This window comes from Rhinopithecus roxellana, chromosome 19 (genome assembly GCF_007565055.1).
Source record: "Rhinopithecus roxellana isolate Shanxi Qingling chromosome 19, ASM756505v1, whole genome shotgun sequence".
In the NCBI taxonomy this organism is placed as follows: Eukaryota; Metazoa; Chordata; class Mammalia; order Primates; family Cercopithecidae; genus Rhinopithecus; species Rhinopithecus roxellana.
Window position 1 is genome coordinate 23,556,655 of NC_044567.1, and position 22,098 is coordinate 23,578,752.

Sequence of the window (22,098 nt, forward strand, 5' to 3'; positions counted from 1 at the left end):
AGCGGCCCCTTGTGTGGGGACTCCTGGGTTTCCGAGGCTCGGCCCCGCGTTCGCACGTGGTCCGAGGCGGGTGCTGGCGCTGGCAATGTCCAGCGAGTCTCACTCTCTGCGGGCTGTGGCCGAAGACCGGCCCGCCTGTCAGCCTTATCTTTATGGGTTTTTCCCAACCCGGAGTGGCCCCGGCCCCTTTTTATCTCCTCGGTTGCACTTGGCTTGTTTACTTTGCGAGGCCCTGGGAGTCGAAGTCTGAGACGGGGATGAGGAGGCCTCTGAACAGGATGGGAGAGAGGCCTGAGCCCGGGGATGCTCCGGGAGGGCCCGGGGAGAACGGGAAGAAGGTAGGAAGAGAAAGGCGGAGCATTCCGCCTCAAGAGGGGCCGCCAGACCTACAGAAAGCCCCGCTGGAGCGCCCAGGTCCAGCAGGATGGGGAAGAGCAGGAAGGTGGAAAGGCGAAGCGGAGCAAGCGGGGCACACCCCTAAAGGATGCTTCGGGCAGGGAGCAGGCATCTGCGTAGGCGAGAGAATCAGCCAAGACACCCGAAGAAATGTAGCTGTGCCAGGCAGGGCTAAGAGGTTCCTGTGAATGGGCCCAGCCTACTGGCCTGGTCCTTCGCTGGGAAGACTGTGGGTCTTTAGGCCCAAAGCAGAGCCCTGTGGCGCTAAAGTGTGCCTGAGTGAGCCTGTGAATTTGAACCCGAGCGCCAGGCAGGGGAGGCCTGGGCGGAGGGCAGAACCTGGATCAGTCACCCAGTAGAGTGTGGCTGCTCAGGCGGGTGGGATGCTGTGTGAGGGGCTGTGTTTCGGTGTGAGCATGTCTGTGCTAGAATGGGAAGAGGATGTGTGTGGACGGGGACTGTGTTGGAGTGAAAGTCTTTGGTTCAGGAAGTCTCTACCTCAGTGCTGTCTGAGGGGTTGGGTGAGGGCAGATGGGTGAGCTGGGCCTGAGGGCCCGAGGCCCTCTCTGCACACAGGTGTGGAGCTGCAGGAGCCTGGGCCCTACCCTCCAGCCTGGCTCTCCTTTCCTGCATGGCCAAGAAGTGTTCTGGTTGTCCTGGGCCCACAGAGAGGCCTGGACCCCAGTTATTGGGGAACAACCGAGAAGACCCAGGCCTCAGGCTCCACTAGAGCCCAGTAGGAGGGAGGGACTCGGGGTGCAGCTGTGGCAATGCCTAGAGGGCGGTCCCTCCGCTAGACCTACTCATCACAGAACCCCACACCCAGGGGCAGGCAGACATTGAACTGCCGCAGACCCTCCCAGGTCCACAGCCTGAAGGGAGGAGGCGAGGGACCTGCCCTCCTTGCGGGCTCCCTCCTCCAGCTCAGGAGGGGGCGGGGTCCACGTGCTCCAGGGCGGCCTCCGCGCCCCGCACGAAGTCCCGGGATCGGCTGGAGAGGGCCGCGCGGCCTCTGGCGAGTGTGGACCTGGGCGAGTGATTCGTTGTGTGCTGTGCCCGCAGGAGATGCTGCAGGATAAGGGCCTGTCCGAGAGCGAGGAGGCCTTCCGGGCCCCGGGCCCAGCGCTCGGCGAGGCCAGCGCAGCCAACGCCCCCGAGCCCGCGCTGGCAGCGCCGGGCCTCAGCGGAGCCGCGCTAGGCAGCCCCCCTGGCCCCGGGGCTGACGTCGCCGCCGCCGCCGCGGAGCAGGTAGGGCTGCGCCAGCCGTCGGGTAGAAGTCGGGCGTCGGTCTGTCTGCGGGGTCGTCTGTGTCCGTCATTCCGTCCGATCGTCGACAGGACTCACTTTCAGGGGGACCTGGCTACGTTCAGGACGGTCTGCCTGTTAGTTCTCCACTGAACAGGGCTGGCTTTCTCTGCCTTCTGGGTCGTTCTCCACTTTGAGCCCTCGGTGCTACTGTGGGACAAGCAAGAGTTAGAGCTAGAGATAGAGGAGAGGGGCAGTAAGAACGAAGGAGACCCCCGGAGCATCGGAGCGAGCCTTGACCAAGTGTCCAGCTCCAACAACCCATAGAGGGCCTGGGACCGAACGGGGGGCAAGAGAAGGCGACCCCGCCAGTGCGCACGGGAGTCGCTGCGGTGCTCCAAGGCCTCTGGGACGTCGCCGAGGGCTTCACAGTGATAATCGGATGATCACAGCGCGCGGGATGCCGCCTGGGGATCTGTGTGCACTATCTGCAGGCGCGCACCTGGCCGAGGGTGCGTGCGCCTCTCCCTGTCTGTGTCTGCCCGGGGAGCCTGTGGTGATGGCCCGCCACGGAAATGTTCATGAGTGTGCAAGAGTGTCGTCTAACCTGCGCTGGCCACTATGTGTGTCCTCTGCGGGTTCCTTCGTAGGTGCAGCTTCAAAGGAGGGAGTTTTAGCCACCGATTAGTTCTTTTAAATTTACGAGTAGTTCAAAATCATTCTGCGAAACGAAATCTGGAGCCGTGGGCTCCGGGCGGGCAGGGTTCCGCACAGCTCTTCGGGTCTGGTTCATCATTCCTCAGGCTCCGCGTGGAGCCCTGGGCCAGGCAGACACAAGTTTCTCTCCCTCCCATCCCCAGACCATCGAGAACATCAAGGTGGGGCTGCATGAGAAGGAGCTCTGGAAGAAGTTCCACGAGGCCGGCACTGAGATGATCATCACCAAGGCGGGCAGGTCAGCGCTGCGAGATTTACTTCCGGGGATGGCGGTGGAGAGCAATGGGGACCAGGGGGGTCCCTTAGAAGTCCTCTCGGCCCCAGCCTGGTGGCCTATGGGAGTCCTGTCTGCCTCCTCGGGCCTCAGTGCCACCTCCCTCCGCAGCTTGGGACTGGGCCGCCAAAGCCCGCAGGGGGCCACCGCAGCAGCCCGGGGCTTGCGGGAAAGACCGAGGGGGAGGGGCAGCGCTATGCAAATGAATCCAAACAGGGATCGCGACGCCCAGAGTCCCAGCTCCAGCACTTTTGGCCCCCTGGGGGGCTACTCTGCTCTCCTTTCTTTGAGGACCTGAGGAGGTTTCTCAGGAATGCATTGATTGCGGACCCAGAGATGCCTCTCAGCAGATGGGGAGAGCGGTTTTCATACATTTTCGTGAGTGACTGGAACCCCAAGTTTCTCATCCCAGGGGCGCCGCTCTTCTGTTTCCATCCCCATCTCTGGCCAACGGGAAAGCACCACGTTGGGCTCCCTGTGTGTTGGGGGAGCGGCTCTCGGTGGCTGCCAGAAAAGGATGATTTATAAAGTGGAAACATCTTTAAAATGCGCTGGTGTCTGTGGGAGAGAACAGGGAGGAGAGGATGAGAGGAGGAAGACTCACAGGGGGTTGAGTGAGAGATTCACTGGGGCTGGTAGGGAGGGGGCAGGAGTGTGGAGGAGAGCGGTTATCAGGTGAAGGCGGATTGCTGTAGACAGAGACGCTGGCAAGTTCAGGTTCAGGAACTCCCTCCCCACCCATTCTGTCCCCTCCACATACACACACTTGATTTCGGTCCCTGGGGACAGATTAGGTGTGAAAATGTCCCTTTGCCTGGATATGTCTCATAATTGAGATTTTGAAGGAATAAGATGATGAAGCCTCGAGTGCCAGGAATTTGGAGTCAGAACACAGTGGGTGAGGGATCCAGTTCCAACTCAGCTACTTTCATCTGTGCAACCTCAGACAAGGTACTTAAGGGTCTCTGCTTAAGTACCCTCCCCACTCCATCTGTAGAAGAGCAGGTCTTGCCTCATACATTGTATGTAAAGCACTGAGTTCCTGTCACATGCAAGCACCCAAGAAGTGCTAGTGAATAACATTAGCGATAATTAGAGAAGTGTCTGGCATCCCACTCAGTATTTTCTTCTACTTTTTAGAGAACTCAGCTCTGCTGAACTGCTTACGGAATGATAGACTATTCAAAGGAAACAAAAAGTCGGTTGGTTTGCTGTGTGCAGTGTGTGGGGTGCTGTGGTCCTTCTTGTCTCTGCTCACTGGCAGGCCTTATAAAATTTCCTTTATTTTGTTGAGGGTGGAGGTCTGGGCACTTGGCCACCCTCAGGTCTTAGCCAGGGAGGTGGCATCACCACTCAGGGCCTCTATCAGGGAGAAAGTAGGTTTATTTTAGGGTCTGAGCTTGCTGCATTTTGGGGATGGAGATAGGGAAGGAAGACTCATGAAGGGGCTGGCAGAGGTGCCACATGGAGTAGGCATTGAGGACAGTGGAATCCAGGTGTCACAAGTCCTGCCTCTTTCTGGCTGAGTGCACTTGGGCAAGTCACAGTCTCCTTGTAGCTCAGTGGTGTCAGGGAATTGGTGACCGTAGACCTATCTGCTGTCCTTTCCTTTTCTATCACCGTGAGACTCAAACCAGGGAATCACATGGATGATGGTTGGTAAATGGGTAATCCACTTGGTCAGGTGTGAAGGGGAATGGGGCTACTCCTTGTGCCTGCTGGTGTGGAAAGAAGGTAACAAAGAGAAAGTTTCAGAACTTACATTTTTAGGCAGCAGAAATAACTTTGTCTCTTGAAAATAACTGGTCAGCGTGTTCTCCGGGCATGTCTGGCCTCTGGCATTTTAAACAAAAGGCATTTTATGGTTTTCCTCAGTGGTGTTTCCTGCATCTGCGTGGGTCCTCCTCCTCCCTCTCCCAACACATACACTTATACACACACTTCCAGAGGTGGCCAGCTTCAGGTAGATGTTTGTGCTTGATCCTAGTTGAGGCTTAGAGGTGGACCTTAGGGAATTACGATAATATTTTTAAAATGGCTGTGATGATGTTGGCCAATTATGGATCCATCACAGCCTTTCACTTCTCTGGCAGAAACTTATCCTTGCATTGGGTCTGGTTCTTAAGAAAATCACTAGTCTCATGCCCCCAACCCCTCACCCCTCACAGACCCTATTTCCTCCTTCATAGCTGCCCCCTCCTTCAGCAACCACTGTATTGCTCTGATTTACTCTGATTTACTTTACTGAGCTGTGGTTCTTCAACATCCTGTCCAGTGCCTCTCCCTGCTCCCCAAATTCTGTGTGCCTCTACTGGAACCCTTCTTGGTACACTTCCATTTGTCAGTCTGGGCCTTGCTGCTAAACCTGGAATCATAGCTTCCTAGATAGATAGAGCTGGAGGAGAACCAAGAGAACATAACCAAACTCCAGAGAAGGGAAGTGAGGCAGTTACCAGGTCTACATAGGGAAACAGATGAGGCACTCCATCCCCAGAACACAACCCCTACTTTGATAAGTTCCCTTGATTGCTTTTTTACGGGGTCCTATTCAGTGTGGATTGTGGCTCTGCTCTAGATACCCTGGCTAATTAGGGACATGATAACTGCCATCTGGCTGGACAGGAGCAGGCCCTGGAGAAGGGGAGCCAGAATGTTCTCAAGCCAGGTTGAGTTCTCGGGTCACAAGTTTTCTTCCTACCTTAGCCCTTTGGGTCCTTGAGAGTTGTGAAGGTCAACGGAGAGAAGAATCCCTCTCACTGGATAGTGACTTTGAACTGCCAAACAATGTGGCCTGGTGGATAAAATGCCAACCACGGTGGGAGCCACCAGTTTCTGAATACTCAGCAACCTCCATGTCAGGTGTGAAATGGGGGACACAGCCCTCCACAGCCTGTCTCAGTCTCTTGGATCTCTGTGTCCAGAGGGTTCATGCTGATAACCGCAGACAGCGGATCCCTCTCTTGGCCTGCCCACATCCCTGCCAAGCTTGATACATGTGAGAAACTGCATTTTCTCCCAAACATAGATAAAAGTGAGCTCCACAAAAAAATTTAAATATAAACCTCCCCAAAATGAAAATTGCCTAACCGTCTCACTGCCCTACTCCTAGGTCATGGTTTTGCCACCAGATAAATCTCCACTATCAGCCTTCATAGCCTGTTGAGTTCAATGTTGCTTGTGTTAGTGACAGTGAATTTGCGTTTGAAAAATGAACTACCGATGAGAACTCCTGTTGAACCTGTATTGTTTGTTATTCTGAGGCAAGGATTTGGCCCGGCTTAATCCGGGGCTTCAAAGCCAATTGCCCTCACTCTGTATACAGAGCGTCAGAGCCCAGTGGCGTGGATGATAAGAGAAGTAAGGGTTGAAGACACTGGGAAAGTGGGTTGGGGAGAGAGTGCTTTGATCTCTTTTTAAAGTATTTTCTGAAAGCAAAAGTCTATCAGAAGGAAGTGCCTTAAAAAAAAAAATCTAAGAGAAGCAACTGATCTTTCAAAACAACATCCATTCCACACACTCTCACCCCTGCCCCTCCCTCAGGGAAAAGATTTCTTAAATATGCTTTGGGTGAATTAGAAAACTGTGTGTGTATGCCTCTGTGTATGTGTGTGTGAAATGTGGAAATCGATTTATTAGCTTCGAAATCAGAACTCACTTGGCTATAAAAGGCTTGGTCTCAGTGTAGGTGGCACCAGCAGCCCTACTCCTAACCCCAGCCTTGGACTCTGGGCCCTGGCCTCTTCCCTGCACACCCAGGATTCCTCCTGAAGAGCCCCCGCCCCCGCCCCCACATCAGGATTGGAGAAACAAAGGGTTTTCAGGGGACCCCTGTCGTTTTACTGCTGTAGGGTTCTTTTTAGACTCTGGGCTCCAAGGCGCCTGTGTATGTGTGCACACATATATAATTTTTAAACTGAATGTATTGAAGTGGAACATTCCTACAGAAGAGTCCACACGTCTTAAGGATGCAGCTTTACAGACTTGCACAAAATGAACACACTCGTGTAACCTTCATCCAGATAAGGAAATAGATCACCACCACCGCCCCAGAATCCTTGTGTGCCTACCCAGTCAGCGCCATCCCCACCCTTGAAACCACTCTCTAGACTTCTGACCCCTTCCGGCTGGTGTTCCCCTACATTAAGGGAGGGTCCGTGTAGCTATTACTGGAGTCCCCAGGGACCTCCGAGAAAGTCGGGGCTGCAGAGGGGTTGGGGATTGGGGGACCCTCCAGGTGGAGAGAATCTAGGGGTATCCCGTAGTCACTGTCCCTCTCCCCAGGAAGGGCGCTGCGAATAAGCGCCTTGAATTTGGCCACCTATTTGGCCGGGGAGCTCCCCGGGCTCTCGGAGCGCAGCTAGAACTTGCGTGTTCTCTCTCAGCAGTGAGTTCGCAGTTATGGGTTTGTTGCCAGAATAAAAAAAGCCCCAAACCCTTGCCCCGCGCCCCGCGCGCCTCCAACACCGAGAAATGTCCGAGGAAGCTTATCTTAGCAGTTCATTCTAAAGCCATTTCCGAGTATGAATAGATAAAGGCTCCAGCCCCGCACCCTTTCAGAGCCTGTTTCATGATCAGAGGAGAAGCCCCGGGCTTTCATCTCTTCCCGGGCCGGCGAGCAGGCGGCTTGTTTATTCCCCTGGCGGAGCCGTTTCCGCGTGTGCCGGGGGGAGCCCCCATCTCTCCGGGGGCGCGGGATCCCGACCGGGCGCGGGGAACTAGGGGAGCATGGAGACGGCGCTTGGGGCGCAGAGAGAAGGTGCCGGGCAAGTGGAAAGGGTGCCGAGGGGCTGAGAAGAGGGAGGGACAGGAGGACGGGGAGGGAGCAGGGAGAGGGTGGGGGGCATAGAGAGAGGTTGCAGGGAGGGGAGCGGAGGAACGCGCAGGGAGAGGGCTCGCCGGGGCGGACCCAGAGGTAGAGCACAGAGTGCCGGGGACAGGCGGGCGTCACCGCCAGCGCTGGTGGCAGGGCCTGTGTGGAGACAGGCGGCACCCGCAGTGCTTTCCCTCTTGGTCACCTCCCCCACCCACCCCAACACACAAACAGGGAGGCGTTGCTTTCCACCGTAGGGTGTTGGTTTTCAGGTGAATTCTATGCCATAAATCACAGAAACAATTTACATCTCACTCCATCATTTCAAACCTTTCATTAGAGAGGCAGAGCTCATAGGAAGTCACAGCTCCCAAACCCAGCTGGCCTCTGTCGCCTGAGGCATGACACGCTGGTGAACACCCCCAAGTCAGGCATCTAGGCACCAACTTTAGTCCCTTCAGGAACCCAAGGGCAGATGCCCATGAGGCCTTGAATTCTCCCCTCGACCTGGGCAGGAAGCAGAAGGACAGGACAGAGGGGGCCTCACCTTCACAGGCAGCCCTTCCCCAACCCTGGGTGGACCCTTCCTCCTTCTGGAGCCACCTAGGCAGGGAAATGATAGTGCTTAGGGCCCCCCACCCCACCCCAGAGTGGGTTCTGCATGGCTCAGAAGCAGTCCCCCAACTGGACCCTGCCAAGACCTAGACGTCTGTTGCATTGAAGGCAATGGAACTGCCTGAGGCAGTTCAGCCCCGAGCAGAGGGCTTTTGAACTCCCCATTCAGACCAGACATCCTAGTCCCTCAGCTCCTGAGCGCTGCTGCCTTAGATAGAGGGGAACTGGTGGGCAGGGGAGGCGAGGCTGGGAGGTACTCCCCTTCCCTGCAGGGATGCCACATCTCCTTATCAGTCAGGAATCTGGCCTATGATCAGCTTCCAGGAGGGGCCAGGTCCCAAGACACCAGCTGGGGCTGCAGAGAGCAGCCTCCTCAAAGGCCTTGCCGAAAGCACTCAGTCAGTGTTAGCCGGGCCTCCTGGGCTGTGGAGATGAAGCCCAGCAGGGAGAAGGAGAGGGGAAGGCCAGGGCCCCTTAGCCTCCTCTCAGCCTAGGCTACCATGCCTGCCAAAGTGGCAGGGAGCCCTTCGCTCCCGGCCCCCTGTGTGGACACTGGCCCTGGAGGGAAGCCATGGCTGCCCTCTGCTGTTGCCACCTGGAATGATGACAGGAGACAAGCTGAGTGCAGGCCCCGGGTGCCAGGCCAGCCCAAGTATGGCCAGAACTGCCCCATTTTGTGGCTGTTTCTGTGGCAGTTACAAAATGGTGGCCTGGAGGGGGCAGGATTCTTGGCCTCACCCCAGGGAAGGGGGAGGCAAGGCAGCTGCTGCCCTTCCTGCTTCAGCTGTAGGCCCACCAGGAGAGAGGCAGGGCCGGGAAAGGGTGGTGCAAGCTCCAGCTGCGCCCCCAGGCCCCATAGCGGGGCTGGTAAGTGGGAGGCAGGGTTGGGTTCCTGAGCCCCTCACTTCCCCCATTCCTGGAGTGGGGGCGGGGTGGACATTTGAAAATGCTTTCAATTGACATCTGAGACAAATTCTTCCACACGGTTTATAAGTCCCTAGACTTGCAGCTAGAACTTCCCTCCTCCCTCCAGGCACGCACACATCCACACATGCGCACTCGCACACCCGCTCACATGTGCCTGGGCACACACACCCCACATCCCCACCTCCCCGCCCTGCGGTGTTTGCACAGGCTTCTCCTCCAGCAAGAGAGGGGCACAGGTGGGGCTGGGCGGGGCGTGGGCTGGCAAGGAAGTGAACCCTCTGCCTCAGTCGGGGTCCTGGCCTGGGCTTAGGGCCTGCTAGCTTATAGAGGCCTTGATCCTTTCTGGAAGCCCTGTCCTGTCCAGGTAAGCTGGTGCCCCTGGTGACAAAATAGGGGCCTCTGATAATCTGTTTGTGGCATCTTGGACAGCTTCTCCAGGGTCCCATACTGTCTTGGGTTAGTAAGAGGCAGAGGACCACCTGCTGGTTGTCCCAGAGTGGACCAGCTGGGCAGTGGCACAGCTCAGTGGGGCTTAGTGTCTTCACTGTGTCTTCAGCTAGGTTTGGATCCTGTTTCTCTTGGGGAACACCTTTGTGGGAGATCAGTTGGGGGTGGGGGATGGAGTCTGAGGAGGATGGTGAGGAAGTTCCATTCTTCGCTCTGCTGAAGTCAGGGACCTAGTGACCGGGGGAGGGAGCTGTGCCCAGCGCGTTTGTGTATGCACTGTGCTGTTGTGTGTGTGTATGTGCTGAGGGGTGTGCGGAAGCCCCCTCTGGAATGTGCCCTGAACCTCAAGGCCCTAGACGGCCTCAGCATGGGCTGCAGGAAATGGCAAACTTTCTGGGCTTTGGTGAACCCATTTTCGTAGAAGTAGGTCATACCACTTCTCCATTTACTTTGCTGAGGGTGTAATGCAGCAGGGGTCCGTGGTCATTCACGCAGCAATCTATGAGATAGGTGGTAATGTTATCCTTGTTTTAGAGATAAGGAAACCAAGGCACAGAGAGGTTCAAGCAAGTTGCCTAAGGCTTGTCAGTGGGGTCCAGGCTGTGACCATGGCAAGTGGTTTCAGAATCCCTGCCCTCTCTTATCCATGAGGCTCCTGGACCGACTTTCCAGGTGAGGTGTTCACAGGGAGAAATACCCCTGATAGATACACCGGAAGAACCCAAACCTAGCATGGTTTTGGATGGCAGTCTCCTGTTTTCCCACGAGCTGGTTTTAGGCCTAAGGGTTTCCACAGAGGCATGACCCAGAGGAGGCAGCTCATTATTTATGGAAGCAGCTGATGGGGATTTCCGGCCCCCTATAATTGCACCCCAGAACTTCAGTTGTGTCTGGGCTGGCAAAGGACAGGAGGGAAATTAAGGCAACAAGGTTGGCATCAGAATCTGCTCCCACAATCCTGACTGGGGTCTCTGCGCTTCAGCTGCTCACAGGCACTAGCCCCAAGTCTTAGGGGATCATGGGGGAGGGAGAAGTGAATTTGGGAAATGGGGTAAACTCTCCTCCTAGACACAGACTGAGAGCTGCAGGGCTCAGAGACAGCAGCCAGTGCCACCTTTTCCCTGCGGGCAGAGGGGGAAGTGAGTTGCGCGAGTCACACAGCTGTGACCCATGCTAGGATCGCTGGCCAAAAGGGCAGCACCTGTTAGTGGCCTTCTGCCCCCTTGCTCACTTTGTTCCACCTCTCCTGGTGCTCGGTCCACATGCTCCGCCTCACCCCGCGGCTCCCCCAGGAGGATGTTCCCCAGTTACAAGGTAAAAGTCACAGGCATGAACCCCAAGACCAAGTACATCTTGCTGATTGACATCGTCCCCGCCGATGACCATCGCTACAAGTTCTGTGACAACAAATGGTAAGTGGCTCCTTACTGCATCGCCCACCTTCCCTCAACTGCCCACTTGCTGCACGCCCCACCTAGTGTTTTGTCTGGGGGATTTCTTAGCTACCTGAGTGACTGCCCAGGTCTGCAGGCTGGAGTTCACTGCCTGGAACCGGCCTTGCAGAGGCTGAGGTGGTCAGCGAATGTCTGCATGCCTGCTGCAGGTGGGGCTGGGGTTGGGCTGAAAACCAGCTGCATGTTTGGGAGTTTGGTGGATTGCAAGGGTCTGTACTCTCCTTACGGCCATGGACAGTCAGGACTTGGTGACTATGCTGTCAGGTGACAGACAAATCATTAACACTGGCCAGATTTAGACTCTGTCAGTGCTTCACTGTGGGGAAGATGGGAGCAGTTTTCTTGGGGACTTTAAGAGCAGGGCCATTACCCGGTGTGTGGAGGCACTCTCCTGTTTCTCCATGTTCTCCTTGGCTTCAGGCCCCTCCAGCCATCCAGACAAAGTGAGGCTCCACCAGGGGGCTGGTGGATAGGAACCTTTGGCAAGGGACTGGGAGACATAGAAAGGTAAAGGGACAAAACCAAAAGGGGCCAGGTAAACAAACGCTGGGCTACCTTTCGTGAGGCCAACTCCTTAGTCTCTGACTGCCTGGGAGCTCAGAACAGCACTCCAGGAGCGAGCAGCCAGCCAGGACACTGGGCTCTGTGGCAGGTGAGCCACAGAGCTGGAGAAATTGGACTGAGGAGGCAGGATTTGGTGGCCACGTCCTGGCAAGGGCCATGCTTCTGTTTCTTCTCCCTCTCTGGGCTAGAACTCAGAGCAGGCTCTGGCTGCGGGGAGAGCTACAAAGGAAGTTCTTACCATTGTTTTGTGGACTAGCCATTTGAGAGGTCCTCTGAGAAGCTCCCTCTAAATACTATAATTTATAACATGTGACAATCAGAATCATGCGAGGTGTGGTGGCTCATGTCTGTAATCCCAGCTACTCTGGAGCCAGAGGCAGGAGGAAGACTTGAAGTTCAGGAGTCTGAGACCAGCCTGGGTAATATAGTAAGATCCCTGTCTCCGCAAAAATTTTAAAAAGTTAACTGGGCATGGATTCCACGCATGTAGTCACAGGTACTTGGGAGGCTGAGGCAGAAGGATTGCTTGAGCCCAGGAATTGGAGGCTGCAGGGAGCTATGATCATACCACTAGCATGAGTGACAGAGTGAGAATCTGTCTCTTAAAAAGAAAAAAAGTTTTAAAATCATAAGCGTAAATATACATAGGAGTGCCTAAATCTCCTCACAATATCTTTGTGATTAGCCCCAGTCCTTCAATTAAATGATCCCATTTCCCTGTAACCTCCCTTTTTTTTCTACTGCAGTAAAATCAAGGAGATTCAGAACTGCTCTCTCCTCCTCAGCATTCTCTCCTCTGTCCCTCACTCCTACCCTTGAAGTACTAATTTGACAATGTGGTGGGACCAGCAGCTATTTTTTTCTCTGGTCAATGGGGGTTTGCTCCAAGAGGGGACAGGGAATCTGACCTCACCAGCCCCTGGAGTAATCGCCCGCTCTTATCTGCTCTGTTGGCAGGATGGTGGCAGGGAAGGCTGAGCCGGCCATGCCAGGAAGGCTGTATGTCCACCCGGATTCTCCTGCCACAGGGGCCCACTGGATGCGGCAGCTGGTCTCCTTCCAGAAGTTGAAACTGACAAACAACCACCTGGACCCCTTTGGCCATGTAAGGATGGGGGCTGCCTGGCCTCGGGAGGCAAGTCTGGGGCAGTATTAGGGGTGGGAAAGACCAGGATGGGGACGGGGAGAATCCACTCCGGGATCCAGCTCCAGGCTTTGGCACTCACTGACCAGTTTAGGGAAGGAGCTCAAGCCTTTAAGGAGTGCAGAGAGCTGGACTTCCTTGCCCACCACTTACTGGCTGGGTAACTCTGGGCAATTGTTTCAGACTCTTTGAGCCTCACTTTCCTTGTCTAGAAAATGGAGATGACCATATATACCTTTCGTGGTTGTGAGACATAAATGAGAGGGTATACAGGAAGCACTTTGCACATAGGAGGTGCTAAATAAATGGCAGCTATGATGATAAAGGTGACAGGTCAGGTCTCAGCTTCAGTTCCCCAAAATCTTCCCTTGCTGGAACATAACACAAGAGGAGTAAGCCTTTTCGAGCAACAGTCACAGATGCATTCCGAAGCCCCTCTTTGGTATGTACCATCTGCCTGGCCTGACAGCCGCCTGCTTCTGGAAGGAAAGACCTTGCTCTGGCTCCTGTGTTAGCTCCTGCTGGGTTTGGCCTGGCCCTTACAGAAGAGTTCTGAAGCCCCAGGGATGCTGCTGACGCCCCATCCAGGCTGCCCAAGCTCATTCTTTCCCCATCTGGCCCTGGCAAGTCCACAAAAAAGAGATTTTTATGTGGAAATTTTTAGCTCTAGTGTGTGGCAAACAGAAGTCTGGGGACCTGGTACTATCCGCCAGGGCACAGGCCCCACCCCTCGAGACTTCCCATGGTTACTGCGGAAGTGCAGGGCAGGGGCAGTGGAGGCTTCGAGATGCAGGTGTAGCTGCTGAGGTTACGAGGTGTGCAGGTATGTCCCGCTTTTACGCCCCAGCTCTGAAGCATAGTTCCTATGGAAAACTCCAGCCATGTTTCTTTTCTGATTGATGGGTATGTAACTGGCAACGAACTTCTAGTTTTAATTTCTCAGAATCTGTTCAGTTCTCTTCTGAGTCATTGGTGAGCTATAAACAAGCAGCTAGGAGAATGCTTAATTAATGCCATCAACTCCCGACTTATCTGGTTTGTGAGTCCCTATACTGGGTTTCCCATACAGGGCGGGCAGATTTCCAGTGGGGAGGATCAGCCAAGTTCCCACCTCCCCGAGCCCCAGGGCATTTCAGCTGAGAGGCAGAGGGGCTTCCTGGGTCTCCCAGGGCACCATCCTGGTCAAGACTTTGTTCCCAGTCAACTCCTACCTAACTTCCTGTGCTTGGCCAGGCTATGGCACCAGCCTCAAAGGATAGGGAGGGTCTCTGTGTTGGGAGGCTAGGGAACCTGGCCCATGACTGCACACACACACACACACACACACACACACACACACCCCATGGGGGGCGAATACAGAGCTTGAGGGGAGCTGCATCTTTGGGTGGTCATTTGTCCCTAGGGATCCAAGCCTGGAGAGGATTTTGGATGCGCCAGCTTGTTGTCAGGGCTACCAGCTGTGGCGACGTCTCAGAGGACTCCTCTTTTCCCCAACCTCTAGAACGTGAGAGGGGAGGGAGTTAAGGGATGGAAAACAGGGCCTTCTATAGGAAGTGGGAGAGAGTGCTCTGGCCTTCACAGCCTAGCAGTAGCTTTTCACAGCCTGGCTAACCTCTTCAGTGGCTCTCCCTGGGTCTGTGAGTGGTTTGTGATAACCTGCATAGAAGTCAGGGCCAGTGAGGCTGCTTGATGGGCTTGTGATGCTGGACGTGCCCCTGGCTACACCTGTCATGCCTGCCTGGGGCTTCCCTTGCTTTGGCCACAGGGATACTACCCACAGGAACTCAGCTTTCTCCCTGGATGAGTGGGACGCAGAGCATCTTTCTTCTCCCTTCATCCTCACACTTACCCATACTTACAGTTTATTGGCTACAACAGCCCTGTGAGTGTGGCAGGGCCCAGGTACTGTCTTGGACCCAGACCTTCTGCTTCCCGGTCCAGTGTCCTGGGCTTCTCCACTGCCTTTCCGTACCCAGGGCTCTTGCTGCGGTATCTTCACCTATTTAGAGCACCCTTGAAGAGGGAGCAGCCCCTGGCCCTTCAGACAAGGGCTGTGGAGGGACATATCAGGGCACAGCAACCCATTTGGATGTTGACTTTCTTCTGCCCCTTGGCCCGTGCCCGTGGGAATGGTGAGCTCCCATTGAAGGGTGAAGGAGTCACCCTTCTTGGCTTCTCAGTGCAAGAGGTTGGGGAAAAGCCGCGTTGTATTGGGAATTGCCCTTCCATCTGCACAACCACTTCTACATTTTCAGCTTGCCCCGAAAGCTTCCAGGCCTCAAGGGACTTTCTCCAGCCACATGAGCTTGGACTTTTCCTGGGGATCCTCATGGTATCCCAGGAGCTTGAGCAGCTGCCTCCTCTCGGCAGCCCCCACCCCTAACTCCTGCCCAAAGGGGTGGGCTCTCTCCTCGCAAAAGGGCAAGTTGAGAGCCCATGAGAGTGGCTGCGGTATCATCTTGGGGTCCAACAAGTAGACTCATTGTCCTTCTAGCCTGGAGATCCCTGGGCCCAAGCCACCCCATTTCCTTATCCCCAGAGATGAGCAGGGTGGCTGAGAGCCCATGTGTCTGCTTGTGGGTGCATTAAGCCCTCAAAGAGCAGGAAGCCCTGACTGTCGGGGTTGGGGGTGTGGAACAGCCATTTTGGGATAATCCGGGTTTTCCTATAATTCAAGATGCCCTTCTTCCATGAATGCTGCTCTCCTCTGAAGTCTGAGGACCTTAGGTTGAAGTCTTGGGCCTGGTAGCCTGTCCTGTGTGGCAGATGGGGCCCTGACACAGGAACCTCTCAGACCACATGGCCAGAACCTCCTAAAAGACAGGACTGAGCTCTGACTAGAACACTCCTTGTGGGTTTTTGTTGTGGGATTAGGAAAGCCTTCACAGCAGAAGCCCACAAGAAATTTTCCGTCCGAACCTTGGGGGCAGGTTCAGGAGGGCAGAGGGAGTCAGCTCCAGTCCCGCGGTTGGGCCAGGCAGGAACAGAAAGGACCATGGGGCTGGGGCTGGATGCGCTGCCTCCAGGTGGCCTGAATTCAGCTTTGCTTCTGCTGTTCTTCTGGCCACAGAAGCTGCCTGCCCACTGTTCCTTCCTGCCTGCCACTACCTCCCGTGCCCAGCAGGGTCCTGTGCCAGGCAGCCATAAGATGGGAAGGGAAGCTGCTTCCCCCAGCTTTCTTCCTCTTCTCTTCTGAATAAGCTTCTAGAAATACCTGGGCTTCAGGAAGTTGGGGACGGCCTCACTGGGGCATAGGTGGGACCTGTATCCTGCAGCACCATGTGGAAATGGTGGCATGTGGGTATCCCAGATTGCTGAGGAGGGAGGGTCAGTTTATGATTTCTGACCCAGTGAGTCCAGCTGTCGGAGGGGCTGCATTAGCCCCTGGGCTAGAGGTGTGGACTGCAGTTCCTCAGTCACAAAGTAGCACTCATTAGTCCCCACATAAATATGTGACTTCCTGCTCTAGCCACTGGGCTTCATAATTGGCATAGGCCTGACTGCCCCACCCTTAGCCCTGGGACTATCTTCCCACCCGCTTTGCCTGGGTAGCTACTCCTGAGCTGTGGGATCCAAGCTCAAATGCACGTTCTTCAGAGAGAAAGGTTGGGGTCCTCATTCTATGCTGTCAGAGCACTATGCAACTTTTCATGCTAGTACTTGCCGAAGTTATAATTTTGTACCTATTTGCATCTTAAAATTTTATTTATGAATAGGAAGTACTTTCACAAGCTTTAAACATAAATCATTGAATAAATTAAAATGTCTACAATACGACATCTCTTTCTACTTGTTCCTGATCCACTGTTTGTTTCAACCCCCAGTACAGGCAACCACAGTTACTAATTCCCTTTCAGCATTTTTGTTTTGTTTTTGCACACAGGCAGAATGTGTAATCTGGAATCCCCTCTTTTACACACAAAAGGTGGCATACTATGGAAACATGTTTTGCATCTTGCTCTGTAAACTTAATAATATCTCTTAGAGAAGAGTGCATTCAGAGAGAGCTTCCTCATCCCTTTTGCAGCTGCACAGAATTATTATTATTTTAAATTTTTTTTGCAATGGAGTTTCACTCTTGTTACCCAGGCTGGAGTGCAATGGTGCGCTCTTGGCTCACTGCGACCTTCACCTCCCGAGTTCAATCAATTCTCCTGCCTCAGTCTCCTGAATAGCTGGGATTACAGGTGCCTGCCACTACGCCCAGCTAATTTTTGTATTTTTCCTTTTTTAGTAGAGACAGGGTTTCACCATGTTGATCAGACCGGTCTCAAACGCCTGACCTCAGGTGATCCGCCTGCCTCGGCCTCCTAAAGTGCTGGGATTGCAGGCATGTGCCACCGCGCCCGGCCTGCAGCTGCATAGAATTTTATCGAATGATTGTTTTAGAAATCATGTAGCCAGCTCTTATTGAAGGAATTAGATTTTTTTTATTCTTTGCTCTTCTGATTAAGCTTGTACATATGCCATTTTACACAGTGCCAAGTATATCTGTGAGATAAATGTCCTGTTCAAAGGGTACACGGATTTGTAACTTTGAAACTATCACCAAATTCCCCTCCATGGGAGCTGTACTGATGTATATATTTCCAGCACTGACTATGGACTTACCAATAAGGTGGGAGAACAAATGTCTGGATTTTTGTCAGTTTTACAGGTGAAAAGTGTATATCAGTTTTAGCTTTAATTTGCATTTCCTTTATTATGAGTAAGGTTAGGCATCTTCTTTTAATAAATTTCCTCTCCTGTGAACTGCTGTTCTCGTCCTTTGCTCATTTTTCTTGTAGGTTTTTGATATCAGTTTCTAAGAACTCTTATAAATTAGGAGGATGTAGCTCTTATCTGTGATATGAGTTACACATGTCCAGGTTATCATTTGTCATTTGGTTTTGCCTGTAGTGATATTCCCACGCCGATGCTTTTGATTGAATTGATCAGTCTTTTCCTTCTGGGTTTTGGATTTTGAGTTATTGAAAGCCCTAACCCCCTCCTTACTTATAAGGGACTTTTCTTCTAGTATTTTATGGATTTATTTTTACATTTAAACCATTGATCCTTTTGGAATTTATCCTGGCCTTGATTTGAGGTGTGAATCCAATTTTTTTTTTTTTTCTAGAAAGCTGTCCAGTTGTCCCAGGATCACTAATTGAGTCGTCCACTTTCCTCCCCTGGTTGAGGTGCCTTATTTCTGAACACTAAATCCCCATATGAATGTGTGCCTGTTCACACGCCAGTCTTTTAACTGTTGAGACTGGATAATAGGTTTTAGTGTTTGGCAGGACTGGGCCTCCTTGATCTTCTTCAGAGTTTTCTTGGCTAGTCTTGTCTATTTTTTCATATAAACTTTAGAATAAGCTTGTAGTGTTAAAAGAAAAAAAGGAACTTATTTATATTTTTATTGGATGTGCTTTAAATTATAAATTTACTTAGAGAAGACTGATAGGAATCCTTTTCTATTTGCTGAAGAGTTTTCTGGTCCTTCAAGCGTATTCAGGTTTCCTTGAAGTGACCCTGCACGTTTCTCATTAGGTGTGTCACCTGATTCGTTACCATGATAAATGCAGCCTTTCTTTCACTACATTTTCTCACTGCTTATTTCTGCTCAATTTCGGGGTTACTATGTGACTTCACCACCAGATAGTAAACCATGGGGTTTCCAATCACTGTGACATCCTAGTGCCTAGCCATCGTGTCTGGCAAGCCAGTGGGTGCTGGTGGATGGTAAGTGCATGAGAAACTCCTGAAGGAGGTGGTAGTTAGACAGCAAAGCCATTTCCCCTGCCAAAGCTTACGCTGGATGCCCCCTCAAAGCTTATGCTGCAAATTTGCCAGTGGGGACCTAGAGCTATTTATCTCCCTCTTTCCTCCTTTCCTTCCACATTTGCTGATCCCTGACAATGTGCCAAGCCCTGAGCTCCAGATCAGGTCCCACCCTCCCCAGCCAGGTTGAGGTATGAACTCAGGCTTGGAAACTAGTACCAATTCTGGCTGTGCCTGAAATTGGCTGTCTGATGCTGGGCAAATGCCTGTGCCTCCCTGACCCTCAGTCCCTCGCCCGTTAAAATAAGGGCAATAATAATTAATGCCTACTTTATATGGATAATGTAAAGATTAATTTTATGGTGCATGTAAATGACTTAGCACAGGGCCTGGCACACAGGCTATGCTCAGTAAGTGCCAGCTGTTATTGCTGTTGCTGTGGCAGAGGGCAGGAAGGTTTGGAGGCCCCATGGTACCACCCCAGTGTTGCTCCCTGGACGTGAGGTCTGAGGTTCCTCTGGCCAGGGCCTCTGGAGTGGGCTGATGGGCTCCCTGATTTCGTTCTAGTTTGAATTTTCCTTGGACACACCTCTTATCATTCTGGTCTCAGTTTTCTTTCTTTTCTTCTTTGGTGTTTAAGCTGAGATCCTGTCACTGTCCTAACCTCTTGGTAGGGCTGGGGAGGATCAGAAGGATGATGGAGAAGGTAGTCACAGAAAGTAAAATTATGGTACGGGGTAAATCTGGTTTTAGTATCTGACAAAATGGACATTAGCCACACTGTTGAGGGGCTAGCATCCACATAATGTGTGTTCTGTGATGGACAGTAGGGCCTGCTGACCCAAGTCCTTTACAGTGTTTAATTGGCACCTTCTCATGAAATCTGAGCTTGTTGAGAGCGATGTGTGCTCTCTCATAGGCCATCTGGATCCTGCTGCAGACTGTGTCTCCAACCAGCTGTGTGTTCCTGGGCGAGTCACGTCTCTACTACCAGCATTCTGTTCCTCATCTGTAAAATTAGAGAGCTGGACACAAATGATCTCAATGGCCTGCCTCTCCATGCCCTAATGTTCTCTGATTCCAATGTAGATAGATTTGGGCTTTATTGGCCAAGTACGCTATGGCGATCTCTTGAGGAGAGGGATGTTTGGCGCAATTGCAGTTGTTAAAATAGAACAGGCTTCTGAATTGTGGCCAGAACATAATGAATCCCATTTCTGTGAAATGATGATGATGACGGAACCAGTCATGTAGTGGGGTTGTTGACGTGGCTGGCCCATTTGGCCCCATATCCTCTGCAGCAAATATAAATGTGAAACTCTGGCAAAGTAGTTTAATGTGGCGCCTGAGGAACTTCCGAGCAAAGCCAGGTGTGTGAGTCACTGAGTTGGTTTCACATTCTCCCGGCTGATGGGACTAAGGCTCAAGTTTATACTTGCCTTGGCTCAATGGGTGAGACTTTCTTCCAGATACTTGTCGAGGTTCTAGACTGTCGGAATCAGAAGGGGTTTTTGGGACCACTTAGTCAAAGTCCCCACTTTATACATAGGGACCCCAATGGTTGGAAAAGGAGAAGAGCTTGCTCAGGACTTGACGCAGGTGAACAGAGATCATGAAGACGTCCGCACCCTTCTTGACTTCTCTATGACTGGGGTTACCCTCACGTAGTGGCTCCCACCTGCCCCTGTAGGACTGGCAGCTTCCCTCTTTGCAGGTTTCCCTGTGAGCCTGGCTGGTTCCCTGCCTCGGAAGGTATGTTGGGCAGTCTCTCCACCCTAGTCATCAGGGACTTTGTCTGATGGGCTAAGGAGTTTGGCCTTTATTCCAAGGGTCAAGCGGGAACAATCAAAGGTGGATTGTGGATATAAGACATTTATTGAGCCCTATATACTGGCAGCAGTCATAGGAGGGGATGTGGGGGGAAGAGGAGGAAATATAAAATGCTGTGCTCTTAAGCAATGCACATCTTCCTGAATTTCCCAGAAGGTTCTGAGCAGGGGAGTGAACTGATGGGATGTGTTGCAGGATGAAGTGAAGAGAAAGTACATGGAAGTAGGGGGAGGCTGTCCCCGCAGCCCAGCCAGAGATGGTGGGGCCTCAAGCAGGGGTGTGCAAAGGGAATGGAGGGGCTTTTGTTTTATAGATAGAGTCACAGGAATCAGTCACTGAGTGCACCTGGAGGTGGATGACAGTGAGGAGAAAGGGAGTTGATGATGATACCCAGGGCTTTGATCAGCCCACGACTGCTCATGACTGCCCAGGTGTCACAGGAGCAGGGAGGCTGCTGCCACGTGTCCTAGTGTCCTGCACAACCTTCATGAGGTGCTGGTGCCTATGGCTCTATCCTGGGTTCTCTCAGTCCAGTTTCTGTTCTCCCTTTGTGCTGCCACCTTTGGAGGGCTAGAGTGACTGGGAGAGGCCTTCATGCCAAGGAGCTGGAACACTGAGCTCATGGGAGATCATCTCTGTGCATGTTTCATTACCACTTTTGACCTAGAAAATGCCTTAGAGATGATCTCGTCTTTAGTGAGCAAGCAAAGACCAGAGAGGAAGGGACTTGCCCACGTTCCCATGGAGGGTTTGTGGCCGTGGCCCAGATCTTCCCACTCTCAAACCCGACCTTGCCCTTACTAGATCCTGTCTGGGGGCAAAGGAGACTGGAGGTACAAAAGGATAAAAGGTATGGCCCTTTCTCCTGAGGAGTTTAGAGTGTAACTGAAGGGAAAAGAAGAAATAGGAAGCCACTAGGATGCAGAATGACAGCCAGGTAGATAACGCATGAGAAGCAAGTTTCAGAACTGGGTGTTCAGAGCAGGCCCTTGGACCTGAGCCTTCCTGGAAGAGGTGGGCCTTCCTAGAAGAGATGTTAGGCCCAGAAGGTGAGAAGAAAATGTGAAAGGAAGATCAAGACAGCAGAGGGACCTGCATGTGCAAAGGTGCGCAGGTAGAAACTGGGCACTCCTGGAGCCATCAGGCCACCTCCCAAGTATTCCACTGCCGGATCTTCTGGGAACGTGGGTCCTTTGTGGGTGCCTGGAGCTCTGTGAATAGTGCAGGGTGATGGAGTCACCTTACGGGGCTGGGAGGTGTTTTCCAGGCGCAGTTCCTTTCACCACAGGAGCATCCCCAGCATCCTGGAAAGGGACAAATAGCAAGGCCTCTCTAAGCGGGACCTGTGTCCTGTAGCCTCACTCTGCATTCCTCACACGGCAGGCCCCCAGTTGGGCGGCAGGTCCCCAGCTGCAGGACCTGCTTTGGGGTTTGGGGAGTTATGTACTCGCCTTGTGAGGGTCCAGAGGTTTGTCACTGAGGGCTGATGGGGGAGTGGCCAGTGCAGAAGGCAGAAAGTGTGGTTCCTGCTGGATGGAGTCACCCAGCTCAACTGGTGAGCAGTACCCACAACCCAGGTCCTGGCCCACCCGTTCCTCAGTTGAGCTGGCTCTCTAAGTTATCCCTGTGCCCCAGGGCACGATAAGCGCAGAGTCTTCCCAGACTAAGACTTTGGCCAAGACTTGCCATGGAAGAGCCTGACTCTGGCCTTTCTCATGGCACTCTGGTCACTAACGGGTTAAACCTTTCATTAAGCGTCAGCACCAGGCCCCATCCCTGGAAACCTAGAAGGGCGGCAGCCCAACCACCAACCCAAGGAAAGGGCACTCCCAGCTACAGAGAAGGGAGCGCAGAGGGGAAGAGGACCCTAGGGCCTGCCTAGCCCGGCCACAGAAACCAAAGGGTTAACAGAAGC

General features: G+C 53.1%; 1 protein-coding gene across 2 annotated transcripts in view; it reads left to right on the forward strand.

The window, feature by feature from the left end:
• Positions 1 to 22,098, forward strand: part of TBX4 (T-box transcription factor 4) — a 32,388-nt gene that overhangs the window by 2,553 nt on the left and 7,737 nt on the right. For both annotated transcript variants that reach the window (XM_010364075.2, XM_010364076.2), the window contains exons 2-5: positions 1,459 to 1,644; positions 2,502 to 2,596; positions 10,724 to 10,843; positions 12,407 to 12,554. In XM_010364075.2, coding sequence (XP_010362377.1) covers positions 1,462 to 1,644; positions 2,502 to 2,596; positions 10,724 to 10,843; positions 12,407 to 12,554 — 546 coding nt within the window. In that variant the 5' untranslated portion in view covers positions 1,459 to 1,461. The remainder of the gene's footprint in view (positions 1 to 1,458; positions 1,645 to 2,501; positions 2,597 to 10,723; positions 10,844 to 12,406; positions 12,555 to 22,098) is intronic.